Consider the following 25,476-nt stretch of genomic DNA (forward strand, 5'->3'; position numbering starts at 1 on the left):
AAGAGCTATTGTGCAACATTTGAGCACACTTCTGCAGCACGCTCCCATGTGTTGCATAGACCATCAAGAACAAGCCTAAGCACCATGGGCTGATGGCTGATGATCAGGCGTGAGCGTAGACAGATACCTGCTGATACATTGTTTATTGTACCTGATAACAGTCCTTACAGCTTATCTACTTCAGCGTTGACAGTAGTTTTGCAGCATCATGTGCACCATAAAACAGCCTTTTGTTATTAAAATATACAAGTTTTACAACTAAAGCTTTTATTGTTGCAAGGTCAAGGTTGGTCAAACACACTCTCTACAATGGCCCGCCTGACTGCATCACACTTGTCTAGGTTCGTATGACAGAAATTCTCCTAGAATATACTGTTACTGCAATATTTTCTTAAAATAACAATAAACCTAATAAAAAAAAATGACAGATGCAACAATGATCCAGGAATATACTTCGCAACAAGAGTCGTGTGTGTATGAATTTGTAGCCGCTAGACCAAAAAGCAAGGCCTGTAATCTTTCATCCGTGCAGAGAGAAACACTGGAGAATTCACGGGCAAGTATCCTAGTTATCACGGCTAATACTGAACAACCGTCAGAAGCTATGATGTTGTAACTGTTCGTTGATTAGTGCAGATCAAAATGTCAATGATAGAGCACAAGTGGGTGTAAGAAATCCTCAGATATAGGAATCACTTGGCAGGTTGGGCTGCGGTGACACGATAATACTTGTTCGAACAGAGTTTGTATAGAGACAGCTGAGGCAAGCCGAGACTTTTGAATGAGCCTCCCCAGAAAATGGTTATCTGTATTTCACTTCTAATTAGAATGTAAATCTTGAGTATTGCAAATTCGCCATGTTCCTGAACAAGGAAAAAACAGTGCAAAAAAAAAAAAAAACTGGATGGAGACAAGATACACATACAGGGTTTTATTCATCCCCAAAGGGGAAGATGGGAAGGACAGGGGAGGAAAGGGAAATGTTCCCTCCCATGTTCTCCCAGTGTTCACCTTTGGAGATGAATACTCAGTTGTTAGTAAGTGCTCGCTGTGCGTTCATGTCTCTCCTCTCAGTCCAGTCTACGCTGTTTTTTCCCTGTTGAAGGTGTCACTGCCTCCTGTTCAGCCACACACGTCAACCATGTAACACGTTAGGGTTACAACTTTTATACAGCTTCCCATGACCGGGTCGGAGAAGCGTTTATTTGCACCCCGTTACACACGTTTCCGTCTCTATTATCCAGAGTTTTAATTTTTTTTTTTCATTACAACGTTACGCTGCTTCGCAGCGTACAACGCTAACACGGCTACAGAATTATCCGTATCAGCCGTAAAAATCTAGGATAGCTGCCCTCACGCTCTCGCAGGTCCCACACTGCACTACACACTATACGCATCCTGCACTGCATACTTATCATCCTAGTCTTTTTTAATATACATAGTAATAATCAACTCTGGAGAAAGAAAAAAAAAACAAAAACCAAATAAACTGGTAGAAGATGACCTGCCGACGGCCACACAAATAAGTTTATACACGGCTTTCTATTCCGACATGAATGTCCGTTTGCACGCGCGTACATCGTGTCTGCATCCGCCTCCTGCAAAGTCCGGTCGTCTTCCGCCAACAGCAAGAAATAAGGTGACGCACGCTACGGGACCACCGATCTCACGAAGCCCGTCGCATGTCACGACTGCACACACTGGACCGAGTGCTGCGTGTCCATGTCGTCGCCGTCGTCCTCGTCGTCGCTGTTTCCGTCGCTATCAGAACTCGTGTTTGCTTCAGCTCCATCGCGGTGAGCCTGAAATGCATGCAGTGTGGGCACCCAGTCAGTATTATTTATTTGTTTATTTTTATGACAATACCTCACGTGCCCTCGGGGGGGCATTGTGTGAGGGGGAGGTTACATCAGCAAGTACAGTCAACCCTCGATTTATGAACACCCTCGGTTCCCCGAAAAATCGTTCATAAATTGAGGGATTCATAAATCGGAAATTCAGTTAACTGAGCACTATCGAGCAAATGCAACAGTATTTCCGAATTGGGATTGTGTTTATAATGCCATATATTGTGTAATTTTGCTTTTGACCATGCCTTCTGCTGTGTCAATCTTGGAAATAAGAGATGTCACCACATTCGCACTGGACTGGTCTCGGATTTCCTCCATGATTTTTAACCTCCGTTTATTAATCTCCGGGTGACAGCGACCACCTTATTCATCAACCGAGGTCAGGAACACTTGGTCGCACGTTGTGCGACCCCGGAAAACCCGTTTGTTGTTCGGATTTCGAGGGGTTAAGAACCGAGGGTGCAATACCTGGAAAACGATTTGTCCGTTCAGGCGTCATTCATAAGACCACGGAATAATCCCTTTGAAGGTTTCTGTTGACATTGGAACGATCCGTTCATAAATTGAGGGCAAAAACGCTGGGCAACTCCTAGTTGGTTCCCAGAAATTCCGTTCATTATTCGAATATCGAGGTTCATAAAACGAGGGAAAAATGAATGGAAAAAGTTTGGTTCCCTGTGCTCGTGTTCATAAAACGAGGGAATTCATAAATCGAAGGTTCATAAATCGAGGGTTGACTGTATATAATACAGAAAAGAAGCAATTAAACACTTAAAAAAAAACAAAAAAAACACTCATGTGAAAACGTTAAGAAAACATATGCGATGATAGGGAAATTAGACACCAAAACTAGCAGCTAGCTGGCTGCGACAAACTGAAAAGTCCGAGTTAGCTACGACAGACTGGGGAAGGTCGTTCCAAGCACTGGTGGTTTTGGGGAAGAAAGAAAATTGGAAACGAGATGCACGACGTGGAATGCGGTCGATTTTATGGGCATGACCGATCCCAGGGGAGATGTAGTGGGCCATAGTGATGTACCCTGGACGGACGGTTTTTGGTATAGTAGAATTTATGGAATAAACACGGACAAAAGAATTTCCTACGGTGTGCAAGAGGAGGAAGATTGATAGAGGCCTTTAAAGACGTAATACTGGACGGAAAAGAATAGTCTGATAAAATGAAGCGAGCTGCCCGATTCTGTAAGAATTCAAGGAGGTTAAATAAATTTATAAGGTTAAATAAATAGAAAAAGGTTATTACGACGATAGCCGTACGACGAATTGCACTGGTCTGCAAATTTTTCTATCCTTGCGTTTGCTAAGCAAGAGCGAGGGAGACTCCGCCCACTGGATGCCAGCCAATGGGAGGACGCGGACGCCAGGCACTTCCCGAGCGATAGCGCCGGGTTACCGTCGTTTCGCGTGTCGCGTGCTGAATGAGGCTTAGACGGGAGTGTAGCTGCCGTCATTTCGCCTGCCACAAGGCTTCTGCCATGGCGCATCAATCTGAACGTGGGAACGAGGCCAAGCGGGAGTCGCACGTATAACAGGCAGGCAAAACAGCGGTAGCTGTTGACGAAGCAGTTTGTTAGGTTGGTGCGCCATGGCAGAAGCCTTGCGGCAGGCGAAACAACGGTAACGCTGCGCCATCTCTTAGGCGAGAGCAGAGGCTTGGGAAGTGCCTGGCCTCTGCGTCCTCCTATTGGCCGGCATCCAGGAGGCGAAGCCTCCATCGCTCTTGGTCAGCAAACGCAAGGATAGTAAATTAAAATCAATTAATCAATTAAAATCAATCAATTAATCAATTAAAATCAATCAATCAATCATTTTAAAGCTTGCATGCTTCAGAAATGAAATGTGCCGTTTCCGAATTACTTTGCTGTGCTGAATTCAAACACGACAATTAAAATGGTCAAAAGGTGAATGTTTCTACGTTGTTATACGTAAACTGTGTAGACAACACAGGTCTCCGTATTTTTAAAACTTGTACTGTCCAGAAATGAAAAACATAATTTCTTACCGATTCTGACGTGCCGAATTCAAATATGACAATGAAAACATTTAAATCGGTCCAGTTTCTGTAATACCGTCGATTTTTTCATATTACTACTACTGCGTAAATTGTGTTGATATAATGCGCAGGACTTTGCAATCATTACTTTTCTACAGTATTATTTCTGAAAACATAAAGCTGTGCATAGTCTGTTACACAAATTACTCCAAATATATTTAGAGGAAACACAGCGGTAACTAAATTTACTATGAAATGTCCAAACAGTATTGAGAATCACTGTACGAGACTTTGTCCCCATTCACTGGCTTCCTTGACTCTTCTTTACCGGTCTCCTGCATTCAGGTATTCTATTAGGGCTTCTCACTGTCTAGCAGTAGTGTTGATGGTTGCCATTTACACTTGTACCTTTTCTGTATAGTCGCAATACCCTAGTGAAATCGTGCACTGCTCGTGGCACATCGTGGATGCCATGCATTATAAACGTTATAGACTCAGTTTCTGTGTTGTTTTTAACTTTTGCTCACGGTAGTGGCTTATGGAGCCAACTTTATGCCAATGAGGCAGAGTGGATAATTTTTTTTTGGACACAGTGTTGTGTCCCTGTGTGTGTTTTTCGAAAGTGCGCAAGACTCGCATCCGTGAATCTTGAACAAAACAGCCAATTACATAGCTATTTTAAGCATCATTTTTGTTTTCAGTACCCCAAAATTAGGTCAGTTCAGCTGTTCTTATGTCTGAAGCAATGTATTTTTTATTTATTTATTTTACCAATATTGCCAGGCCAGCTATGGGAAGGCAACAGATGATGGACATAAGGCAAAACTATGCTGGACAATATACAGACATCACTCAAAGGTTATACTATGTATAGATCTGCCTCACACAATACAATATGGCTGTAGACCTGTGTTATTTAGGCATGACTTAGAGGAACAAGGAAGAGTCATTGGCATTGCTCAAAACCCTGCTTCATTTGACAAGCCGGGTATCAGGAGCCACCACGAGCAGGTTATTTCTTGCACAATGCAGCCAAAAACGAAAAATTTATCGATTGACCTTTCAGTGCTCCTTTAAGCGAACAATGGAATTAAGTCGGAAACAGTGATTTCCCCAGAAATTCACTGCTGGGGGGGTGCTGAGCTTTCAGGGGGGGGGGGCGTAAGTAATCAGTAAGGCGCAACGTGTTGGTGGCCGAGCTCAGTGGGGTCACCTGAGAAATTTCAGGGGGGGTGTTGCAAAAATGCAGGGAGTGTGTACACCCCCCCTGAGGGGGGTGTAGGGAAATCCCTGGTCGGAAACTAACGGAACTCAACGTGCTATGGCAATGCGTCTCCGTGCAGGACAGGAGGTGAACAGAGGAGGGGCCACCCAACTACATATACCCCGAGACAACTCGAGGGCCCCAGTCACAGACGTATATCTCCGCCAGTGAAGAATGTAGTCCGTACATTGCGGTATCAATGTCACATGATCCTCTGGGTTGATAAATTGAATTGCGGCAGGACTCCACAGCAACAGAATTACGTCTTGAACATTCAGAAGCAAACACACACAAAGAAGGACAAGGCACCTGCTAACTCTCAACTTCTTCTTCAACCTCTTCTTCCTCTTCAACTACTTCAATTCTAAAACATAGTACGACGATAATGAAACGAGCTGTTGAAGGTGTACACGTACCAACAACCCAGATTCAATGCTATGCTAGTACAACAGAATTAACTTCAGTCAAATTAGCGGGACCGTACCGTGCTTGACTTTGTCCACATATCATTCTCACGTCAACCATGGGGCCGTAATTTTATTTCGGCACTTTATCGCATATTAGTCGTGCCTCATTAGTATGGACTCCGTTAATATGGAAAACTTTTTCTGGCAATGAATCTTTTACAATGGAGCTGTGAAATTTGATTTTCGGACAATGGACAGTGCAAAAGGGTACCAACCCTACAGAAGCCTATGTATTTCTCTCTAGCTATTGTGGACAGCACCGATAAGGAAGGAGCTTCGGTCATCTTTGATAAAGTATCTCCCGGCATGGAACAGGAAAATAGGACTGTCCAAATAGTATCTTGTACAGGGCCAATAATTTTTTTTTCTTTCATATTGTTCCTTTTGTTAGGTCAAAGACTAAGAGGTCAGAGAGACACATAGGAAAATTCTAGAATGGCCTCCACACATAGGAAGGAAACACAGGAGCGTCCGTTTCCAACATATATGCGTGGGACCCCTCTGGTGGTCGCTCGAGTCAAAACAGCCAATACATCCTGTCCACCACGTGGGCCTCTCTAAAGTTTCGGTTTTGCATCGCTTTGTTGTTCACGCTGCTCTCCGTGCTTTTCCAAACTCATGTACAGTTCTTAACGTTACGGCAACGTTATGGTAACGTGTTCCCGTCCCGGCTGTGGCTCTCGTTCAACGGAAAGCAGCTCTGTCACGGGAATAACATTTCATTCGTAAGTACAGTAGAACCCCTGTATAGTGAACCTGGATATAGTGAATATTTGGTTATAGTGAAGTAAACTTGCACTCCCAATCTATTGAAACCCCACCCATGAACTGAATACTGATGTAGTGAAGATACTGATATAGTCAAGTTTTATAGTTGCCTGACCAGCTTTACTACAAAGAGGTTAAACTGTACTCGGTACACATTCTCAGCACGCGTCAAGACAAGTCAAGTCAAATCGTGCACAACATTATACGTGTAACCTAGCACTGATTACCGATTTTTTGTGGCAATAAATTTTGTTTTTTGTTGATTCAATAATATGGATGACTCGCTTAATGGACAGTTTTTGTGAGGGACAGAAGTGTCCATATGAGACACGACTGCAGTATAATAAAATGTGCATGTTACAATAGCTAGCATACATTTTACCCTGGTTTCCCTTACGTATCTTCTCCGATTGTTCGAATGCAGTGTTTTTACAATGCCTCCCGAAATAATGATGTTGATATTTTTTCTGATTTTAAGGTTTTTAGAATTGCTGTCCATTCTTGTTTGTGTGTCTAATGTTGCGTAGCACTTTTTGTGTTTTATCTGTATTATTTACCGTATTGGTATTTTGTATCAATTAGCAGTGATGGCCAGTAGTTAACTACATGTAGTTAAACTACCTGATTGTAGTTAAAAAGTAGTTATCAACTAATTGCAGAATTGTAGTGGCAACTACTAGCTAAACTACTATTTCGAGTAGTTAACTACAGTAGTTAGGTTACTGCAGGCGCCAACTACCTCTGATTTTGCCGCAAGTTTTACGGCACGATTGTGCTTCCGACTTTTACCTTGAGCTACTTGTTTGATGAGAACGGAGGTGCAGAGCAATTGTGCCGTGCATGTGTACTAAATCTTCTTTTATCGCTGCTTGTGATTCCTATTTCGGTGTCCAAGAACACTATAGAATGGGATTGGTGTTGATGGACAACGTTAAGTAGTTATAGATGTAGTTAAAATACATTGCAGTAGTTAAAGAAGTAGTTTTAACTACCTCCCCTGAAAAGTAGTTGAACTACTAGTTAAACTACTCCATGGCAAAGTAGTTAGTAGTTATAGTTAAACTACTGTAGAAGTAGTTAATGGCCATCACTGTCAATTGAAGTGCACCTCCCTGTAGGCTTCAGCTGTTGGTGGGCACCGACAATAAATAAATAAATAAATCGTGTGGGCCTACATTATTCCTACGTTTTTTTGCAGGGCTTACTACTTCCAGCGAGCGAGATATGCGAGATATGTGAGGACGATGCGCCACTGTACGCCTGCAACGAAGCTGACGGCTTACACTACGTTAGTGCGGCCAATTTTAGAGTACGCGGATATTCTTTGGGATCCCTACGTACAGACGCATACTAACATGCTAGAATCTGTGCAGAAAAAAGCCCTTCGATTTATATATAATGCATATGGTCAGCACACATCTTCGACTTCACTCTATGCTAAATCTGGTTTGCCAACCTTGGCTCAACGAAGGAAAATTCGGCGTCTCAAGTTTTTGCACGATATAGTCAGCGGTACTAATGGGCTCAAGTTCTGCGATTACTTAACTTACAATTCGAGCCGATCCACAAGACTGAAACATAGTAAATTAATCCGTGAGTTTCGTTGCAATAAAGATGTGTTTAAATTTTCTTTTTTTCCTCGCACTGTACGAGAATGGAACAAATTGCCCTCTTGTGTTACACAAATTTCATCACCAACCCAGTTTTTACAAGGTCTTGTAGACTAACTTTCTTTCTTGCCTTCAGATGTTTAACCCTTGACATTTTGCACTGTGTATAGCTGTATGTTGTATGTGTTGTATGTAGTGTACTCGCCTCCTCTGCCATGGCCATCAAGAGATGGCCGGCAGTATCTTTCAAATAAATAAATAAATAAATATATATACATACACGTCTTCGAGCTGAGCGGTGAAGCTGCTGCATAAGATACCACAGCATTTGGCTGTCAATGGTGTCTCGGCCCTCTCGCTTCCTTTCGTCTTCCCTCTCCTTCATGTTCTGGCAAATTTTCTGGAACGTTCCGAAAAAGACACTTTATGTTTCAACCTGAAAAAAAAAAAAAAAAGGCAGTCACGCTTACCTTCTTGAGGCCCGTCATGTCTGGTGGAGTCTCGCAGGAAGGCACCCATATTTTAACGTCTTCGTCCAGACCGCTCGTTGCAAGGATGGGGCAGTTCGGATGAGGTTCTAAGCAGTTCACCTGGAAATTGCGTGTCGCAATGTCACACGGGCCTCTGGATAGCCCACTTTACACATTATATACGTAGGGCCTGACTTTTTAGGGTTAAACCCGTATCCGCCCGATATTTACCCCCCCGAACGAAATCTGTAAAATTCGGGTTTAACCCGAATCTACCCGAAAACATCCGGGTCGCGTGGCACACTCATAAGCGTGCATTAAAATAAAGTTTGATAACATTGCTAAACATTAGCTCCATGTTAAGACAAATTTTTATTAAACAAATAAAAATCACTCGAATGCACCCGAATTCCTGACGACAGAATATGCCGTAACGGGATTTAACCCGAATACACCCGAATTTTCAAGTGAAAAATATCGCCCGATTTTTACCCCTCGAATTTGGCCAAAAATAAAACCCGAAAAAGTCAGGCCCTATATATACGCTGCACCAAAATTGCAGGAAAAAGCTCCGCGCTTTGTGCTGTAGATTGAACGAAATCATCTTCATAACCAAATAATTTAAAAAGACTAGGTGTGGTCAGCTAGTCCCAATCGCACAAAAACTCAGTCATGCAAGCAGCTCTAAATATACGAGGGGCGTTCAAGTCAAACCGGGACTTTTCATTTTTCGCAAAAGTAAAATGAACTTGGAGGCGAGAAATTAGTTTTATTTTTCAACGTAATCTCCAGCTACACTAATGCACTTGTCCCAGCGTTCTCTGAGCCTCCCCGGCCGGGATCGTCCTGCACTGATGTACGGCCGTCTCGGAACCGTTTGCACCACTCAAACGCTTTGCTGCGGCTAAGTGTATCGTGGCCATACCGAGCCTGAAGTCTTCTGTGAATTTCAGATGACTTTAAGCCTTCATTCACGAGAAACTTCGTGACAATTCGCTGTTCGATGTGCGCGCTCACCTCGTTGTCGGCCATCTTGTCCAGCGCGTGTCTTCTGTTTTGCACAAACTTTGGACCACCATGTGGTGAACGCGGAGGCCTGTCACGTGTGGAAATGACGAAAAAGAAGTAGCGCGAGCCATTTGTACACTCAGGAGACAGAAAGTCCCGGTTTGACTTGAACGCCCCTCGTACAAGTATCCATGCATCCACAATCAGTCTCTTCAATGTGACTGTACTCGCTGCTCTACATACTTTTCGTCCTGAAACAGACCGTGCAGAACTAAAAAACTAGCTCCTCCCCTACCAGAAACAAAGATTTGGAAGCACGTGGCTCCTCCAGAGACGGAGCAACGCCAATAAGTCACTCCTGCGAGGAGGAGAGGTCGTTCTCCCGCAGAGTGGAGAGAGCACATAGGCTCCGAACCTCCTCCCCCTTTTATGGTTTCGTTTCTCACTTCTTGTCACTTCCATGTCACTTGTGTTGGCTTGTGGGACAGTGCACATGCCACCGTGTCCTGAACACCAAGGACAAACTGGACGTCATCCATACCATCGATCAGTTTGCCAGAAAACGGGGACTTCTTGAACAGCTCGCCAGTAATGTTGGTGGATTTGAAGCCGCAATCATTGCGCTGCAAGGCCGCCTCGGTACGAAGCGAAAGTAACGGACTACCTTGTTGCAAAGTGAATGAACGGCGATATCTATCATCATTTTGTCGAACGTGTTCCATTTTTCTTCCATTAGACAGGTACGTGGACTTGTATCTTGAGTTTTTGGTTAAGCCGTACTACCGCTTAGTACGCATTTTTTTCGCGTCTCCGCCAGGTACGCATTGACGAGGTTTCACTGTAAGTCCGCTTCTGTGGGTTCAAAATTCATATTTCCATTGTCCAATCACGACGTAGATCTCGCGGGCCGACGAGCAGCGCCCCTAGCGGATCGTGCGAACGAGCTCCCGCTAGCGGCTGCCGATTATGACATGGTCGTTATAATTAGAGCCCGAAGTTTTCGGGAAATATTTTTTTCTAAATTCGGGGTGTAAAAATCGGGTAAATAAACATGTGCACTAAATTCATGCGAATTCGAGTTAAAAAACTTCCATTACGCTAAAATCGGGGAGGAATCGGGCTCAGTTATTCAAACTAACTGTAGCGGTTTGGTACAAACAGTGATGTAACTGCATTTTTCTGCCAAACAAGTAAGTTGGCGCATTCCTACAGACATCCCAGAGAGGGCAATTTGCCTGGTGAAAATCGGGTTTCACCCTAAAGAGGCAACCTTCAATTCGGGGTGCAAATTCGGGGAAGAATCGGGAAAAACCCTAAAACTTCAGGCTCTAGTTGTAATCTGGTAGGTCATGGCCAGTACACAGGCCTCGTCGTCTGCATTCCATTCCGTCGCCACTGTTCTGCCCCTTGCGCTTGTCCTTCCTTTTAGTAAACTGTCGCGAATGTACACAAACGTGTGGAAAATTTCGCAAACAACTACGACGTCCTTTTCTACGTCGCCAATGCGAAACCGCAGTGTCGTTTGCTCGACATAGTTGCACTCTTGCTGCCTCTCCCATCCAGCATCTCGTCTAGAACTAGGCACACACTTTTACGAGATAAATAAGAACGTGCTGGGAAAGTAATGAAACTCGTAAACATACCACGCCTTCTTCGTCTCCATGCATGTAATGCACAATGTGCTCAGTCTCCTTGTCCCACACATATATGTAGCCACAGTCACTGCCACTCACAACGTATTCACTTCGTAAACCGAAGTAGTTCACGCCTTTCACTGGAAATCAAGCAGAGATGTTCTCGTTACAGGCGAAACGTGATTGAGTTACATATTCTCATTCTGACGGGCACTTCGCAATAACTGCCCAGGCAGCACACTATATTGGTCCAATATTGGCGCTATCCTGGTTTCATTGGGCGTAAGGAGGCCCAATCAAGCCAATGAAGAGCCAATAAATGGCGGTTTATTGGTTCTATATTGTTATTCTTTGCCCAACTGCAGTTACTAGAGCTACAGATCATTCATATTTTTATTGGTTCACCACGGGCTGGCAACATTGGACCAATATTGGCAGTTTCATTGGCGCAATATTGGACCGAGTTGCATGGCCAATATTGGACCAGTGTAACATATGTTGGCTGCCAATACTGGACCAATATTGGACCAATGATGGTGTGTTGCCTGGGTGTGTAATCCAAATGTAATCGCAATTATTTAAGTACTTAATCGAGAAATTCTTAACGACTGATTAATTACAAACCAATTAGTCTAACTAACTTAAGTGCTTCATAACTATTTAAGCTAATTATTTAATTGTGGTCATTATCAATTTTTTCTCGTTGACATCTCACTTCACTCGGTTCGTGACCTTTAGATAAAAAAAAAAAGTGTTTATAAAAACAGACAAATAGAGAGCAGAAGTAAGCCTACCAGTTTGACTATTCCGGTGTCCCTTATACCGGTGCACGTAATCCGCCCCATCAGAGTGAGCGGAGTCAAAGATGTAGATATCTTCGTCATTGTAGGACGACAGGATTTCTGGTACAAATATTTAAGCAGGTTAAGTGCTGAAAACTGCATATGACAATACCAAGCAGCAGCATTATATTGCACCCATATATGATCAATCATACGCACAGTGTGTTGACAACATTGCCCAATAGTGATATTTTAGCTGGTGCCAAGGAACACTAATGGAAAGCAAGCTAGTGCTGCATAGCAAAATCCACATTATGGTGAATAATATTTCGAACAGAGATTGTTCTACTGGTAGAATAGTGTGTGTTCCAAAAGTCGGCAGCTCTCGACCCAAAGCTTCTGCTTCAATCTTGCCTTCACGGGCTTCGGGTTAGAATGCTAAAAACAGGGACCCTGAAGCATGCAGTGCTGACCTGCTATGTGCCCGATTTAGTGGATACATGCCTCTACAGGTATGAACATATAATAATGCTAAACATCATCCCATCATCATGTTACATCAACAAATGGCACTTGGGAGAAAGGGGACGGATGAACATTGCCACTCATGCTCACAATCACGGAATCTTTCTGTTGGTGGGCATGATAATAAAAAAAACAAATAAAATAATACATAAACAAATAAATAAAGGTGTTTGAATGACAGGGGACAGGTGAGTGAGCGCAGCTTCGGTCCTATTGGGTGACAGTTTTCTGTCGGCTTGATCTGCAGGAATTGTGAATAAACAGTTGAGAGCTGGCTCTCGGTGTTTGTGGTTTGTCCTTTCCCCTTTTAGCGCTTTTAACCACATCCGTGGAGGTGCCAAGAGGCCCAAAAGGCAGTTTTAAATATGTAAAACAATTTGCCCGTCCATGATGAGTAGTGCCTGAGTTTGGGCAACGAAGAAACAAGACAAACGGACGTCTGTGCGTCATGTTTCTTCTTGGCCCAAGCTCAGGTTCTACTCATCATGGATATGATCCACCAGCTTGCCCGTGTCTACGCCATCTTGTCTATCAAGTTGCCTGTCTGCTTCAACCATGACACAGACAGGGAAAGACAGGGGAGACAGGGAACCATGACAGGGAATGTCTAGAGCCTGAAGTTTTAGGGTTTCACCCGATTCTTCCCCGAACTGAAGGTTGCCTCTTTAGGGTGAAACCCCCGATTTTTACCCGGCAAATTGCCCTCACTGGGATCTCTGTGGGAATGCAATAACTTACTTGTTTGGCAGAAAAATGCAGTTACATCACCGTTTGTACCAAACCTCTACAGTTAGTTTGAATAACTGAGCCCGATTTCTCCCCGAATTTAGCGTACTGGAAGTTTTTTTTCACCTGAATTCGCATGAATTTAGTGCGCAAGTTTATTTACCCGATTTTTACCCCCCGAATGTAGGAAAGAATATTTCCCGAAAACTTCAGGCTCTAGGAATGTCATGCAGGAAACAAATGCACATGACAGAACCTTCAGCATTCCCTATCAGCGTATGGCGGTGGGCTGCCTTCTTTGATTCTGAAAAATCTATCACTGTCATTCCAACTCACCTGTGCCGTCGTAGTTGTACACCACACAAGACACACTAGCCCGAATGTCACTGCCTTGCTGCAAAGAGTTGGCCCGTTATAGTGAAAAGGTGCAGGTCTCAAACTTTTTGGTCTTTGCACTATTGAGCTATTCTCTCGTGAGCTACTGTCTCACTCATTAAATGAAGTTGATGATGTAAAATTAATAGAAATTCAGAAGAAAAAAAAAAAGAACAGAGAGAGACACACCAAATTCCTTCCACAAAAAAGCACTGAAAATATAGAGCCCCAGCTACTTGGGATGCCCAACGGCGTGAATAAGCTTGTCCGAGATACCATCGAGTACAAAAATTTATGTTCACAAATGCAAAAGCACAAATCCAAATCTAAAAGCACAAAAGCAACAAGCAGCAGTCTTGCTGCTTTTAGGCCATCCCTTGTACATAGCCAGTGTAATTTACATTCGCTTATCTTGAATAAATTCAAATTCAATTCAAAGTCAAACCAAAAACATGCACACAATTTTTTTTTGCAACGTGGACTAGGCAACAAATTTCAGGGCTTACCAAATGATGAGGACAATATTTTTTTAACGTGGAGGTGCCGTTACTGGTAAACCTTCTGTCGTACACCCTGAAAGAAAAGCAAGAAACGAGACGTCGCATTGAGAGACCCGGTCACGCATGAAAGAAGAAAAAAAATGGAGTTTTTGAAACTACGAAAGCGAATGCACCTTACGAAGTGATCTCTGCCACCAACTGCAAATTCGTTTGTATTTCCAGGATTTATAAATATTGTGTATAGAGGAACTTTCTTATCTTTCTCTTTCACCAGGACTAGCCTGCAAATATAACCACAAGCAGTTAATGCACAAATGGTCTCCCAACAATTATATCCAGTTACAAAGAATTAGCACATTTGCCCTGCTGTTCAGCAATCGGTAACGGAAAGCAATGTCGAAGAAGAAGAAGAAGAAGAAGAAAAAGAGCTGCATGGGCTGTTATAACCTTGATGCTATGTAACAGCACTATAATATATTAAAACAAAATAATGCGCTACACACTTGTTTGGAGTGCTCTCCCTCAGATCGATTCCAAACACGTAGGCATCTTCACCACAGCTGAGGATGTGGTGTGGGGAGTCTGGCTCTATGGCCAACTGCAAAAAAAAGATGACCAAAACCAAAGTGTTACTAATTCTTGCATCGTTCAGGTGAATGTCAGTACTTTCAGGCAACAAAAATGGTGAACATGGGATTAGACACAATGGGAGAGACTGTTAAATGAAACACGGTACTGAAGCATGGTAAAGAAGAATGCAAATTTTGCTGCAACAAATGTGACGTCAAATATGCATTTATGAAAATACAGAAGTGTATACAAAGCTACGCAAACATGAAATACACAATGTGACCGGCTTATAGGCACTGCAAATTATTAGAGTGTCTTGCATATTATTTACAGCGTTTGTTGTACTATTTCTGAACATGCGAGGTCACAATGTCAGATAGAGGAACCACTTTTGTGAAGGAGTAACTTTTTTATGGTACCTTTCAGAAATATTCATGGCATTATCTGCAAAGTCACTCACTGTCTCTTAAAAATGTTTAAACAGAAAAAAAATTGAAGCAGAATAACTGTCATGCTTAAAAATTGCTTCAGCTTCACAAACTTCACAAAAAGGAATTGCTTTAGATTTCAGTTGACATTTCGACTTTCCTTACACCAGCTTCCAGCACACTGTGTGCTGTGACAGCAGACATGTGGATTACGTCTGGCCATCAAGAAAAGCCAGTAAAGGCATCACACTTGACAGCTGGCAGTCACATGTGTAAGGCCCGGTTTTTCCCACTGCGGCAAATCCCAAACTCTGCGGCAGGGAATCAGAAATCCTGCAATTTTCTGCGGCAAGTACTTGCGCATCTAGGCTGACGGATATACTATACCAATATAAAATCTTTCATGACTTCCATAACATAGAAGTAAAGTGCCTACAAATCCAAAATACAGTTGATGCTACGTATCACATGGTACTTTGTGCTGTTTTAACAACTAGCATAACATAGTTCCAAGAGCCAGACTATAGGCTGGTAGCTTTCATGCGATTTTGTTGTCAAAGTATACGCCACCAGGGTGTCGAACCGAAACGTTTTTCGTTCCGGTTACATCATAAACGATCCGGTACCGGTTCTGCTCCGGAGCAAAAAAATAACGGTTCATACCGGTTTTTAACCGGTTCCGCTTCTGCTGGGAATATTTATCCCCACAAAAAAAATCAACGTTACAAAATGTAAACCCGTTTATTCCGCATACATGGTATTTAATATTAATAGACAGCTGTGAAATTGGTAGCTCCTGGTTCCTGTAGGTTACTGTCTGTTCAAATAGGCTTTCTCCTTTCTTGAAGCACATGCTACAAACGGACTTGTTTGTCGTGATGTCATACGTAAAGTACTTTCTTGCTGGGTTGGAGCGATCGCGTCCCATCCGAATGTCTGTTGCTACTGTCTAGCCAGCAAGTACCACCGCACGAGTACGACGCAAATCCAGGAACACCTTCACTCACAAACGCAATCGACGGCTCCGTTTTATTTTCTTCGTGTCCTGTCCACAAAACAGTTGCCACTTTGCACGGGCTTGCCCTCGCGTATACGTAAATGTATTCAACTTAGCTGCTCTCAAACAAGGGACGCGTTGCGCAACATTACCGATAAAGAAGCCGTTATGCAGCCCCCTTGGGTCGCTGTTTAGTTGAGGACAGTTTGCGGGGATTAAATTAGAACGAACAGTACGGCACATTGCTAGAGTGTCACATGTACCTCTAAGTCTGTGTGCGTGCACGAACGATAAACCATTACAAAGGGAGCCTAAGGGTCATAGTATACAGACATACATTCCACCGTAACCGTAACCCTCGTATGGTACCCATGACACAACTTCAGAGCACACGACGTCTGTTTCATTCGCCTTTCTGTAGTACAAACCGGCGAAGTTTTTTTTTGGAACGAAAACCGTTAAATATGTTTTTCGGTTTCCCTCCTGAGCGAAAAAAACGTATACGGTTTCGATTCCGTTCCGGTTCGCACCAAAATAGCGTTTTTTTTGGTTTTCGGTTCCGGTTTTCGGTTCGCTCCGACACCCTGTAAGCCACGTTGAAGTGTGGGAGCTTACAAACAGAGCTAGAAGCTCACCTTATGCGCAGCTGCCTTGTGTTGTGCCAGGCGCCGCGTCGTCTTGCATATGCCCGTGGTGGAAAGCTCCGCGAGCCGCACCAGACCGTCGCGAGCACAGCTGACGATGTAGCAGTCCCCGCTCATTGGCATAAACTTTGCCTGCAAAAATTTGATTTTTTGTTTTTGTTTTTTCTTAATTTCATTGATTTATTTCATTTCACGTGGAAATGGGAGGAAATGAGGTACAAAAGGGAGAGCATCCCTGAATAAGTACCTGATCCAATACAGCAGTAGCAGCAGTTACAGACACAGAAAATAGAAGGATACATGAAAAAGCAGGCTACTCATCAGCGTTCAATAAAAACCACATCGACATTTTTTAAATACAGGAAAATTTTATAGAAGATCCGAACAAATGGTCTCTGCCCTCAGCTATCAGCTGCTATGTTTGCTGTCTAAGGGATAGTGGTCTCTCAGGAAAATTAAAATATCCTTCTACTGAAAATTCTACCGGGAAATAACAAACTGGTTACATAATTTTTAGATGGACTAGATGTCTTCAAATCGTTTAGACTAGCAACATTATGCTCAGGGTAAGTACAATGAGATTTCACTTTGAAGTATACTTTGGAGCATACCAAATGAGCAATCATTATGAAGTGTGAAGATGACAGTTCAGAAGCATCTCGCGTACAGCCATAGATCCGTTTAAAAAGTAACAGGATGACGTGTTCGCTGTGTTCTAGCACGGAGCGATTGGAACTCCTCCGAAAGTCAGGTAAAATTGGGCAACTGTGCATTTTTCGTCACAGCTCCGATGTTTTTGTGTGTACTTGATGAACACAGTGTAGAAGCTGGCACACAATATGTGTCAAAGTATTGGTAGCTTGAGTGTGACAAACACACATTGCAGTGATTAGGGTTGGAATCCCGGGCCACTTTTACAGTCTTAGGATTCCTGAATCTTTCCCAACTAATCCCCGGGGGGGGGGATGTAAAACCGGAACAGCACGCATACACAGCCTTTGTGTAGCAACTCTGAGAAATCCTGTGTGCGTTTCGCGTCATCGGAGCCCTTGTCACAGCGTGTTGGTAGAAACATTAGTTTTTAATATGCGACAATTTTTATCTCAAAACTGATTTTATTCGCAGCTGTCACGCATAGCGCTCATGCATTTATTTCATACTGTCACTGAACAAAATACAGAAACCGACACTGAAGATTTTTGTTTAAGATCAATTTGTACAAGCTTTCGCATGGAGGTCCACGCTGCATCAGGTACAAAGTGAAGTGATGACACGCATAAGTATATATAGTATAGAGACTAAAAATTCCGACACAAACGACACGACTAAACAAAATGCTGTACCGCTGTACTGTAATCCTGTACTGCTTCCCTTTCTTTGTACAGCATTGTGTTTAGTCGTGTATATGTCTATACTATACAGGGTGTTCAAAATTAAGCTTTCACGAGCGCTATGCAAACGCAGCGAAGACAGGAAACCGGATGATAACTTTATGCTACTTGTGTAAGAAACAGGTGGTGCTAATTATGTAGCACCCGTTTCTTACTCACGGAACAGAAAAAATGGCACCAGTTTTCTTTTGTTTGCCTATTTATAAAGTGCTACTGAAAGCTTAATTTTGAACACCTTGTATATACTTATGCGTGTCACCACTTCACTTTGTACCTGAGGAAGCGTGGACCTCCACGTGAAAGCTTGTACAAATTAAACTTAAACAAAAATCTTCAGTGTCGGTTTCTGTATTTTGTTTATGTGATATACAGGGCTTGACTCCCCTCTTCGTATATGCTACTGTCACTGAATATTAATTCGTCTTCCAAAATTAAATTACTTAAGTTTCAAAACTTGGCAAGCAACAGGAACTGAATGCTGCAGACAGCTTAATGTTGATGAAAAGGCTAGTTTTTGAGAATGTTTGCTTTTTCTTCCTTCTTTACGCTGTTGTTCACGTGTGTGCCAATTTAATAAAGGCAGTTCAACACCGCCGATACAGCCGGTGAAAGCAACAGCAGGAGCTAAGGCGTGTATGTCACAGGTTTCAACGATAAAAGCCTGCTTATGGTACTCCTTGAGGAATGAAAAAGACATGTACACTCTTACACTGCTTGAGAAGCAGCTAACGACGAAGAACTGCGATTCAAAATACATGCTGGAAATTAAATAAGCCGTGATTGTTACGCTGTTCTGCGTCGTGACTGCCTCAACAATAGATTTCCAGTATTCACTGCAATATCCTTGGATATTTTCAAAAAAGACCCAGGATTTTGGAAACAGCCGGGGTCCCGTGATTTTGGGATACCCCGGATCCCAACACAAGCAGGAAAATACAAGATCATGATCAACAATCATGCAGGAAAATACAAGAAAATATGAAACGAAGTAATAAGGCCCTGGTATGACATTTGTGAATATTGGTGCCACTTATTCCTCAAGATTTGCATGATTTTTACAATGACAAAATTAGAAATGGCTCTTTCCTATCTTCTGGTTTTGCAAAAATGGAAGCTTAGCCAAAAATGGGCTGGTCTGTAAATTGAACTGGGACTTCTCTAGGAAACATGAAGACTACCTTTAGGTTTCTCTACTCGAAACAAATTAGCGGATTCTGTCAAAGGAATCGCTGCCTGCAATACACACCACACACAACATGTAGCAGCACCAGCTGATGATGATTTGAGTTTTTTTTTTTGCGCAAAAGCTACTAGGGCTATAAGCGGCACCTGCTGGGGACCACTTTCAAAAAACACGTTTTGGGGTATTACTCCTACACCTCACGCCAGGCTAACAATTGGTTTTCAGAAGGCTTTTAGTATTCATGCTGCTACTTTGCATTTAAAATTTAGCCTGGTACGCAAGCTTCCCCTGCTTAATGCACACAATCTGATTTGTGCAAGTGCCAATTTGCCCCGACTGCATGCCTAAGTATAACTAACAGATGGGGCACTCCATACCAAACGTCCCAGACATCACACTCAACCAACCCTGATTTCTTTCAAATAAATTGTGCTCCATTGTTTCCATGCAACGAATGCTCTCCCACTATTTTTGCTACAAAATTTTTTTTTCACACCTTTATTGCCTCTTCAAGATTGCGATAGGGCATGTGACCTACCTGGTGACAAAAAAATTCTAATGAAAGAGCCTTTTCGCAAATTCCGACCAAACCTTTTCAAAGTCAAGGCAAAGCATAACCCTTTCATGCCAAGACCCGATGAAGGTTGAGCGACACTTTTTTATCGAGAGTTTATGCCCAGAGAAAATTGTAAAATTTTGAGAACTTCAGAAATTTTTTGTGGAACTACGCAATTTTTTAGAGCCATGTAAACTGTTTTGCGTTGTTGTCTAGGAGGCATAAAGCACGTTAAAATATTTTTTGGCGCACAGGCATCAAAGTGCACGCTGAAAAAAAATTACCGACTTCGGAAATATTGCATATTACCACATATTGAACATTTACTTTACAAAGCTTCATTGAAACACTGTTTATTTTAGCAGCGAAAATTTTTTTTAACTCGACCACCCAAACACGCATCCGGCGTTACTCTGGAAGGCCGCATCAGCCCGAAACCCATTGCCACTGCTGCCGCCGAGCACACACCGAGCGGTCCAACCCGATCTGCGTTCTTCAGTGAAAAAAAACAAAAGAAAAAGAAACAACCTTCCAAGCTTCATAGAGGAAAATCTAGAGAAAAATAATCTTGTAAGCTTCAGGTTCTCAAGAGAACAGCCTATTTCGGTGACACAGTTCAGTTCACAGTTCACGTATTTATGCGTGCGAAAGCTACAAAAAAATCCTGGAAGCCATACTCAGTGTAAAAAAATAAACAGAGCGCGAAAACATGGGCTTCCATGCATTAGAATAGGGCGGTCATGACACTGCACGGTAGTGTATTTCGGTCTCATGAGAGTTATGTGCAGGCACCGCTAGGGGTACTGCCGATGAGCATCCATGTGGGACATCGTTTCGATTTATGCACCGATAGCTCCCCTAGCGGTACTTGAACATAACTCTCCTACGTGCACCATGTTGCCCTTTCACATACACCCTGTTGTCCACCATGTTGCCCTATTCTGATGCACGGAAGCCGACATTTTCGTTGTTCCGTTTATTTTTTAAGCTGGGTATGGCTTCCACAATTTTTCTACAGATTTCGCACGCATAAATGCGCCATCGTGTGCCACCGGAAGTTCGTTAGTTAGGTAGGCAACAAGCTATGTGCCTAAATGCGGGTCATGTTTTTCTGCACACACCCTGTACTTCGATGACAACATGCACAGGCAGGCTATCAAATAAAATCTGTTCGAGTGATGACGGATACAACGCTTACCAACACCGACTCTACAGTGCAATAAACAGGGAGAGAACGACGACTTCACTCCTTCGGCTACCACCGAAGAATACAATGACAGATGGGAAGACTAAAACTGACTGTCCGACTGGAAGTGAAGTCACTGAGTAGAAGTAGGGAGTGACTTTTTCGGGTTAAACCCGATTTCTCCTCAATTCCAGTCACTATAAAATCCTCTCAAGTGACGTTTCCAATGAAGACGAACAGAACGTCGCCACGTGTAACGCACGAAAGAATGGGTCGCCTACGTTCCCAGCAATACACCCATGTGTGTCAACAACACTGTCTATGCCTTCTGGGATTAACCGCTGGAAGGTCATGATCCCGCAAAAACAACAAAAACAAAAACAAAAAAGAGAGACTAGGAAAGCACTTAATAGACAAGAGGAGAAACAAAAACACCCGATAACACCCGAAGGCACAATTATCACCCGATTTCTCCCAATTTACGGATTTAAAAATAGCTCCCTATTAAAAAATATTATAATTAAAATGTCATATTATGTAAAAAATTTATAAAAAATATATATATAAATAAAAAAAACATTATATAAAAATATTATATTATATAAAAAATTTATAGAAATATATATATATATATAAAATTAAAAAATACTATATAAAAATATTAAATAGATATAAAATATCTATTAAAAAATAGATTTTTACCCCCCGAATCTGAGAGAGGCATTTAACCCAAAAAAGTCACTCCCTAAATATAAGGAGCCAGCTGAGGAGGCCAATGGTGCCTCTGATCAAAGTGAGCTAGATCTAATGGGTGCAGACCTGTCGTCGACAAAGTACATCCCTGGTTCCAGTGCTCCTTCTGTACGGCACTGTCGCAGAGCACCGTTCTCATGAGAAAACAGGAGCCTCGAAAGTTAATTTGTACAACATGTTTTTACGGGCAACGCAAAACAGTCAGGGCCGTTCCCGTGTGTGTTTTGCAGTACCGGTGGCAATGCATCTTGTGGTGAAGCAGCCTTGAGGGGCAACACTGGATAAGTGTGGGGGTGGTCAAGTTCAAAAAATGTTTTCGCTGCCAAAAAGAAAAGTGTTTCGACAAAACTTTGTAAAATAAATGTTGAAGCGGCGTACTACCAAATGCAATTTGTCTCATATTTTGATCAGGATCACCTCAGTGTGCAACTGACAGCTGAATATGTGGCAAAAGGAAATATTTCATAAATTAAATATTTTTTTTCCGCTTACTCTTTCGAGTCTGCGCGCCTCTAAATATTTTTAACAAGTTCTATGCCTCCTAGACAACAATGCTAAGCAGTTTAAATGGCTCTAACAAATCGCGCAGCTCCGTAAAAAATTCCTAATTTTACAGTTTCCTCAGGGCATAAACTCTGGATCAAAAGTGTCTATCAACCTTTAATGGGTCATGGCACGAAAGTATTATGCTTTGCCTTCACTCAGAAGAGATCTGGTTGGCGTTTGCAAAAAAAAAACTATTTCGTTGAATTTTTTTTTTTCTCCAGGCAGATCACATGCCCCATCACAATGTTCAAAGAGGCGGCTACGGTGCGAAAAAATTTTTGCGGCAAAAATAAGTCGGGAGGGCAATGGCTGCACGGGAATAATCGACCGCAACTTATTTGAAAGAAATCAGAGATGGTCGAGTGCAATGTCTGGTCCGTTTGGCATGGAATGACCCAGATACAAATTATATATTATTTTAATATATAATAATAATTTAATAATATTTAATCAATAAATTTTTAAAAATTGAAAATCAAAAATATAGAAATAATTATTAATTATAATTAATTATATATATATAATGCCTATATATAATATAATGCCTATAATATATAACGCCTATAATTATATTAAAAATATTTTTTATTTAATAATAATATTACTATAATTTATATAAAAGCGTCTTGTTCTGTATCATGCAATGTTAAGCAAGTTGAGGTGTCAGTAAAAATAGACTACGCAGCACATGGAAGACATGGTCGCAGACATTTTAGGACACAAAAAGGGGATAGCGACCGGCCACTCCTGCGTGGATAGAAGTGGTCCGGATGCAGAAGCCCCCTTCAATATTTTTTGTTTGTTTTTTTAGTTTTGTGTTAGCGCCTAGAAGCAACTGTGGCCGTGAGCGGCGTACAGACGTGAACAGATGCAGGGAGAACAGCAGGAAGGATTGGGGGACAGGGGGTTAGTGCATGTCCTGGATGGATTCAGGGTGAACTGGGCTGACAACCGTCTCAAGTCTTCCTGGAAACCCAGGGAAAACCTCAGACAGCACAGCCTGGAGTCGAACGCTATGTTACTACTGCCCATGTTACTTCACCTACTGTTCCACCACATTTTCGTTTACCCACATATTAAGCGGACAATATGGCCCGCATGCACAGCAGAAGATGCGACCCTTGGGCCAAACTGTAACCTCTCTGCCCCCTGTCAAATGCAAGAAGGTTGTGCTTTGCATAATGCGAGAGAAATCAAATTAATGGCTTCCAATAAGTAGTTATTGGACACAATGTGACGGCACTCAACTCACACCGTCCACTAACCATTTCTTCGGCGCTGCAAAATCAGGGATTTCACAAGATGCAACGAGCGGCTTCACAAATTAAGACACGAGAGTGTGGTAATCTTGTTAAAAAAACCTAACCTAACCCAACCCAACCTAACCTAACCAAAGACAAAAGTTATCCAAGAAATCGTCGACACAAATGGGACGTCCGTCCACACTTCTAATAACGCACCCTGGCTAAAAAAAAACACACATTCCGTTCCTACCTGAAAGACATTACTTCTGTGGCCACTGTCAAACTTGAGCACCTGCTCGCCGATCGTCCAGTCCCAAACCACAACACACAGGTCGTCCGAGCCACTGGCGAGCCTCGTCCCCGTGGAGTTGAAGTGCAACGCGTTGACGCACCCCTCGTGGCCTTTCATCTTGTACATGAGCTCCAGCCTCTCCACCATCCGCATGCTCCCGTAACAGTCCACGCGGAACGCGTCGAAGCTGCTCGCAGCGGTCCGCCGCCCGTACTCGCGACGCATCAGCTCGCGCCACACGTGCCACTTGTACCCCGGCCGAGGCGTCTTTGGCGTCGGGTCGTAATCGGCCACGTCGTCTTCGTCCTCCCCGTCGTGACTCATGTGACACGTGTCGTCGCTATGCACCGACAAGTCGTCGTCCGAATCTTCGGTCGTCAGGGAGATGCTGCTCTCGCCCGCGCCGTTCTCTGCGCTCTCTTGGGAGTCGGCCGAGGAACGTTTGGTGCGCACTAGAAGCTCCAGGAGTCGTTTCCGCTTCTGTTTCTCTTTGTCCTCAGTTTTCTGTTTCTTCTCTTCCGGCAACCCTTCGCCGTCGCCCTCGACTTCGGTCGTGGGTCGTTTCTCTGCCGAGGAGCCCTCCGGGCGGTCCGAGGAACATTCGGGATCGGAATCGTCTTCTTTCGGGACAGCTTCCGAACTGCGGCTCGGGAGGACGTCGTCGTCGTCTCCTGTTGTCTTTGACTTTTCCGACGAGTCATCTTTCAGTTCCTCCGAAGTCTTTGGGGCTTCAGCGATGCCCGTGTGCTCTTCTGCACATTGCGTACTTTCGGACGGGGCTACATCGTGACCATCCAGCTCTTCGCTCTGCCTCGAGACCGCTTCGGTCGGGTCTCCACCATCGTCCGAAGGGTCCGTTCCAATTCCACTGTCGTCCTTCTTCATGGGTCGCAGGGTCCTCCGCTGACGATCACCATGGTCTTTTGCCGTTCCGTCAGCTACCTCCAGTTTTGGAGCAGAGTCCTTATGATTGCTGGTGTTGCTTGCCAGTTCCATCTTGATGAATAGCTATCAGTCAAATCTTACCTCGCTGAAAATAATGAAAAAAGTAAATAAAAGCGTAGTTAAGTAAAAGTGTGCGTGACAGCGGACCCACGCATGTTGGCATTTCAGAGCAGTGTAGTTAGTGCCCTATGTGGTATACAACCTGCGTAGAAACGTGTACCAAAAGCAAGTGGTCTGATTCATCTCTCATCTCTCGTGTACCATCTAGACAAGTTACACGCTACATCTTTCCCGGTGGCTATAAATACCCTTCCTTGCAATATGTATGCGTATGTATGCATCGACGTACATAAATCAGTTATATTGCGCACATCGCGGCATCTGAAACGTCCACATTCAAACACTACACCACAACTTGGTGAGGCAATTACTATTTAACTTAAAATCAACGCAAGTAACAATGTCACTAACACTCAACCACAACGTTGAAAGCAACGATCTGCAGATTCATAGGTCGTCATCACACACGCAGGGCGTGATTGTTCATATCAGATTCAGAGAACAGCTGTATCCGTAGCACGGATCGTAAACTACTCAACCTAACCAAAGAAGCACATCAATGAAACGTAAAAACAGATTACGTAACTCGTCCACGTTAAGATACCTCGTACTTGATTGGCGATGGCCGTTCCGAGCTGCTAACCCAGCCTGAAATCCTACTCTGTTACGGTCTGTGAAAGGCCGCTTGACTG

General features: G+C 43.1%; 1 protein-coding gene across 1 annotated transcript; it reads right to left on the reverse strand.

The window, feature by feature from the left end:
* Positions 1–1,301: 1,301 nt before the first annotated feature.
* On the reverse strand, positions 1,302–24,775 carry LOC135385072 (DDB1- and CUL4-associated factor 8-like). The gene is made up of 11 exons (XM_064614248.1): positions 23,738–24,775; positions 16,620–16,760; positions 14,493–14,587; positions 14,163–14,270; positions 13,996–14,062; positions 13,451–13,508; positions 11,876–11,983; positions 11,091–11,221; positions 8,440–8,559; positions 8,250–8,369; positions 1,302–1,802 (listed from the first exon to the last, which is right to left on the reverse strand). Exons 1-11 carry the CDS (start codon positions 24,773–24,775, stop codon positions 1,686–1,688), a joined length of 2,103 nt encoding a protein of 700 aa, XP_064470318.1. The 3' UTR covers positions 1,302–1,685.
* Between the last annotated feature and the right edge of the window lie 701 nt (positions 24,776–25,476).

This window comes from Ornithodoros turicata, chromosome 2 (assembly GCF_037126465.1).
Source record: "Ornithodoros turicata isolate Travis chromosome 2, ASM3712646v1, whole genome shotgun sequence".
Lineage (NCBI taxonomy): Eukaryota > Metazoa > Arthropoda > Arachnida > Ixodida > Argasidae > Ornithodoros > Ornithodoros turicata.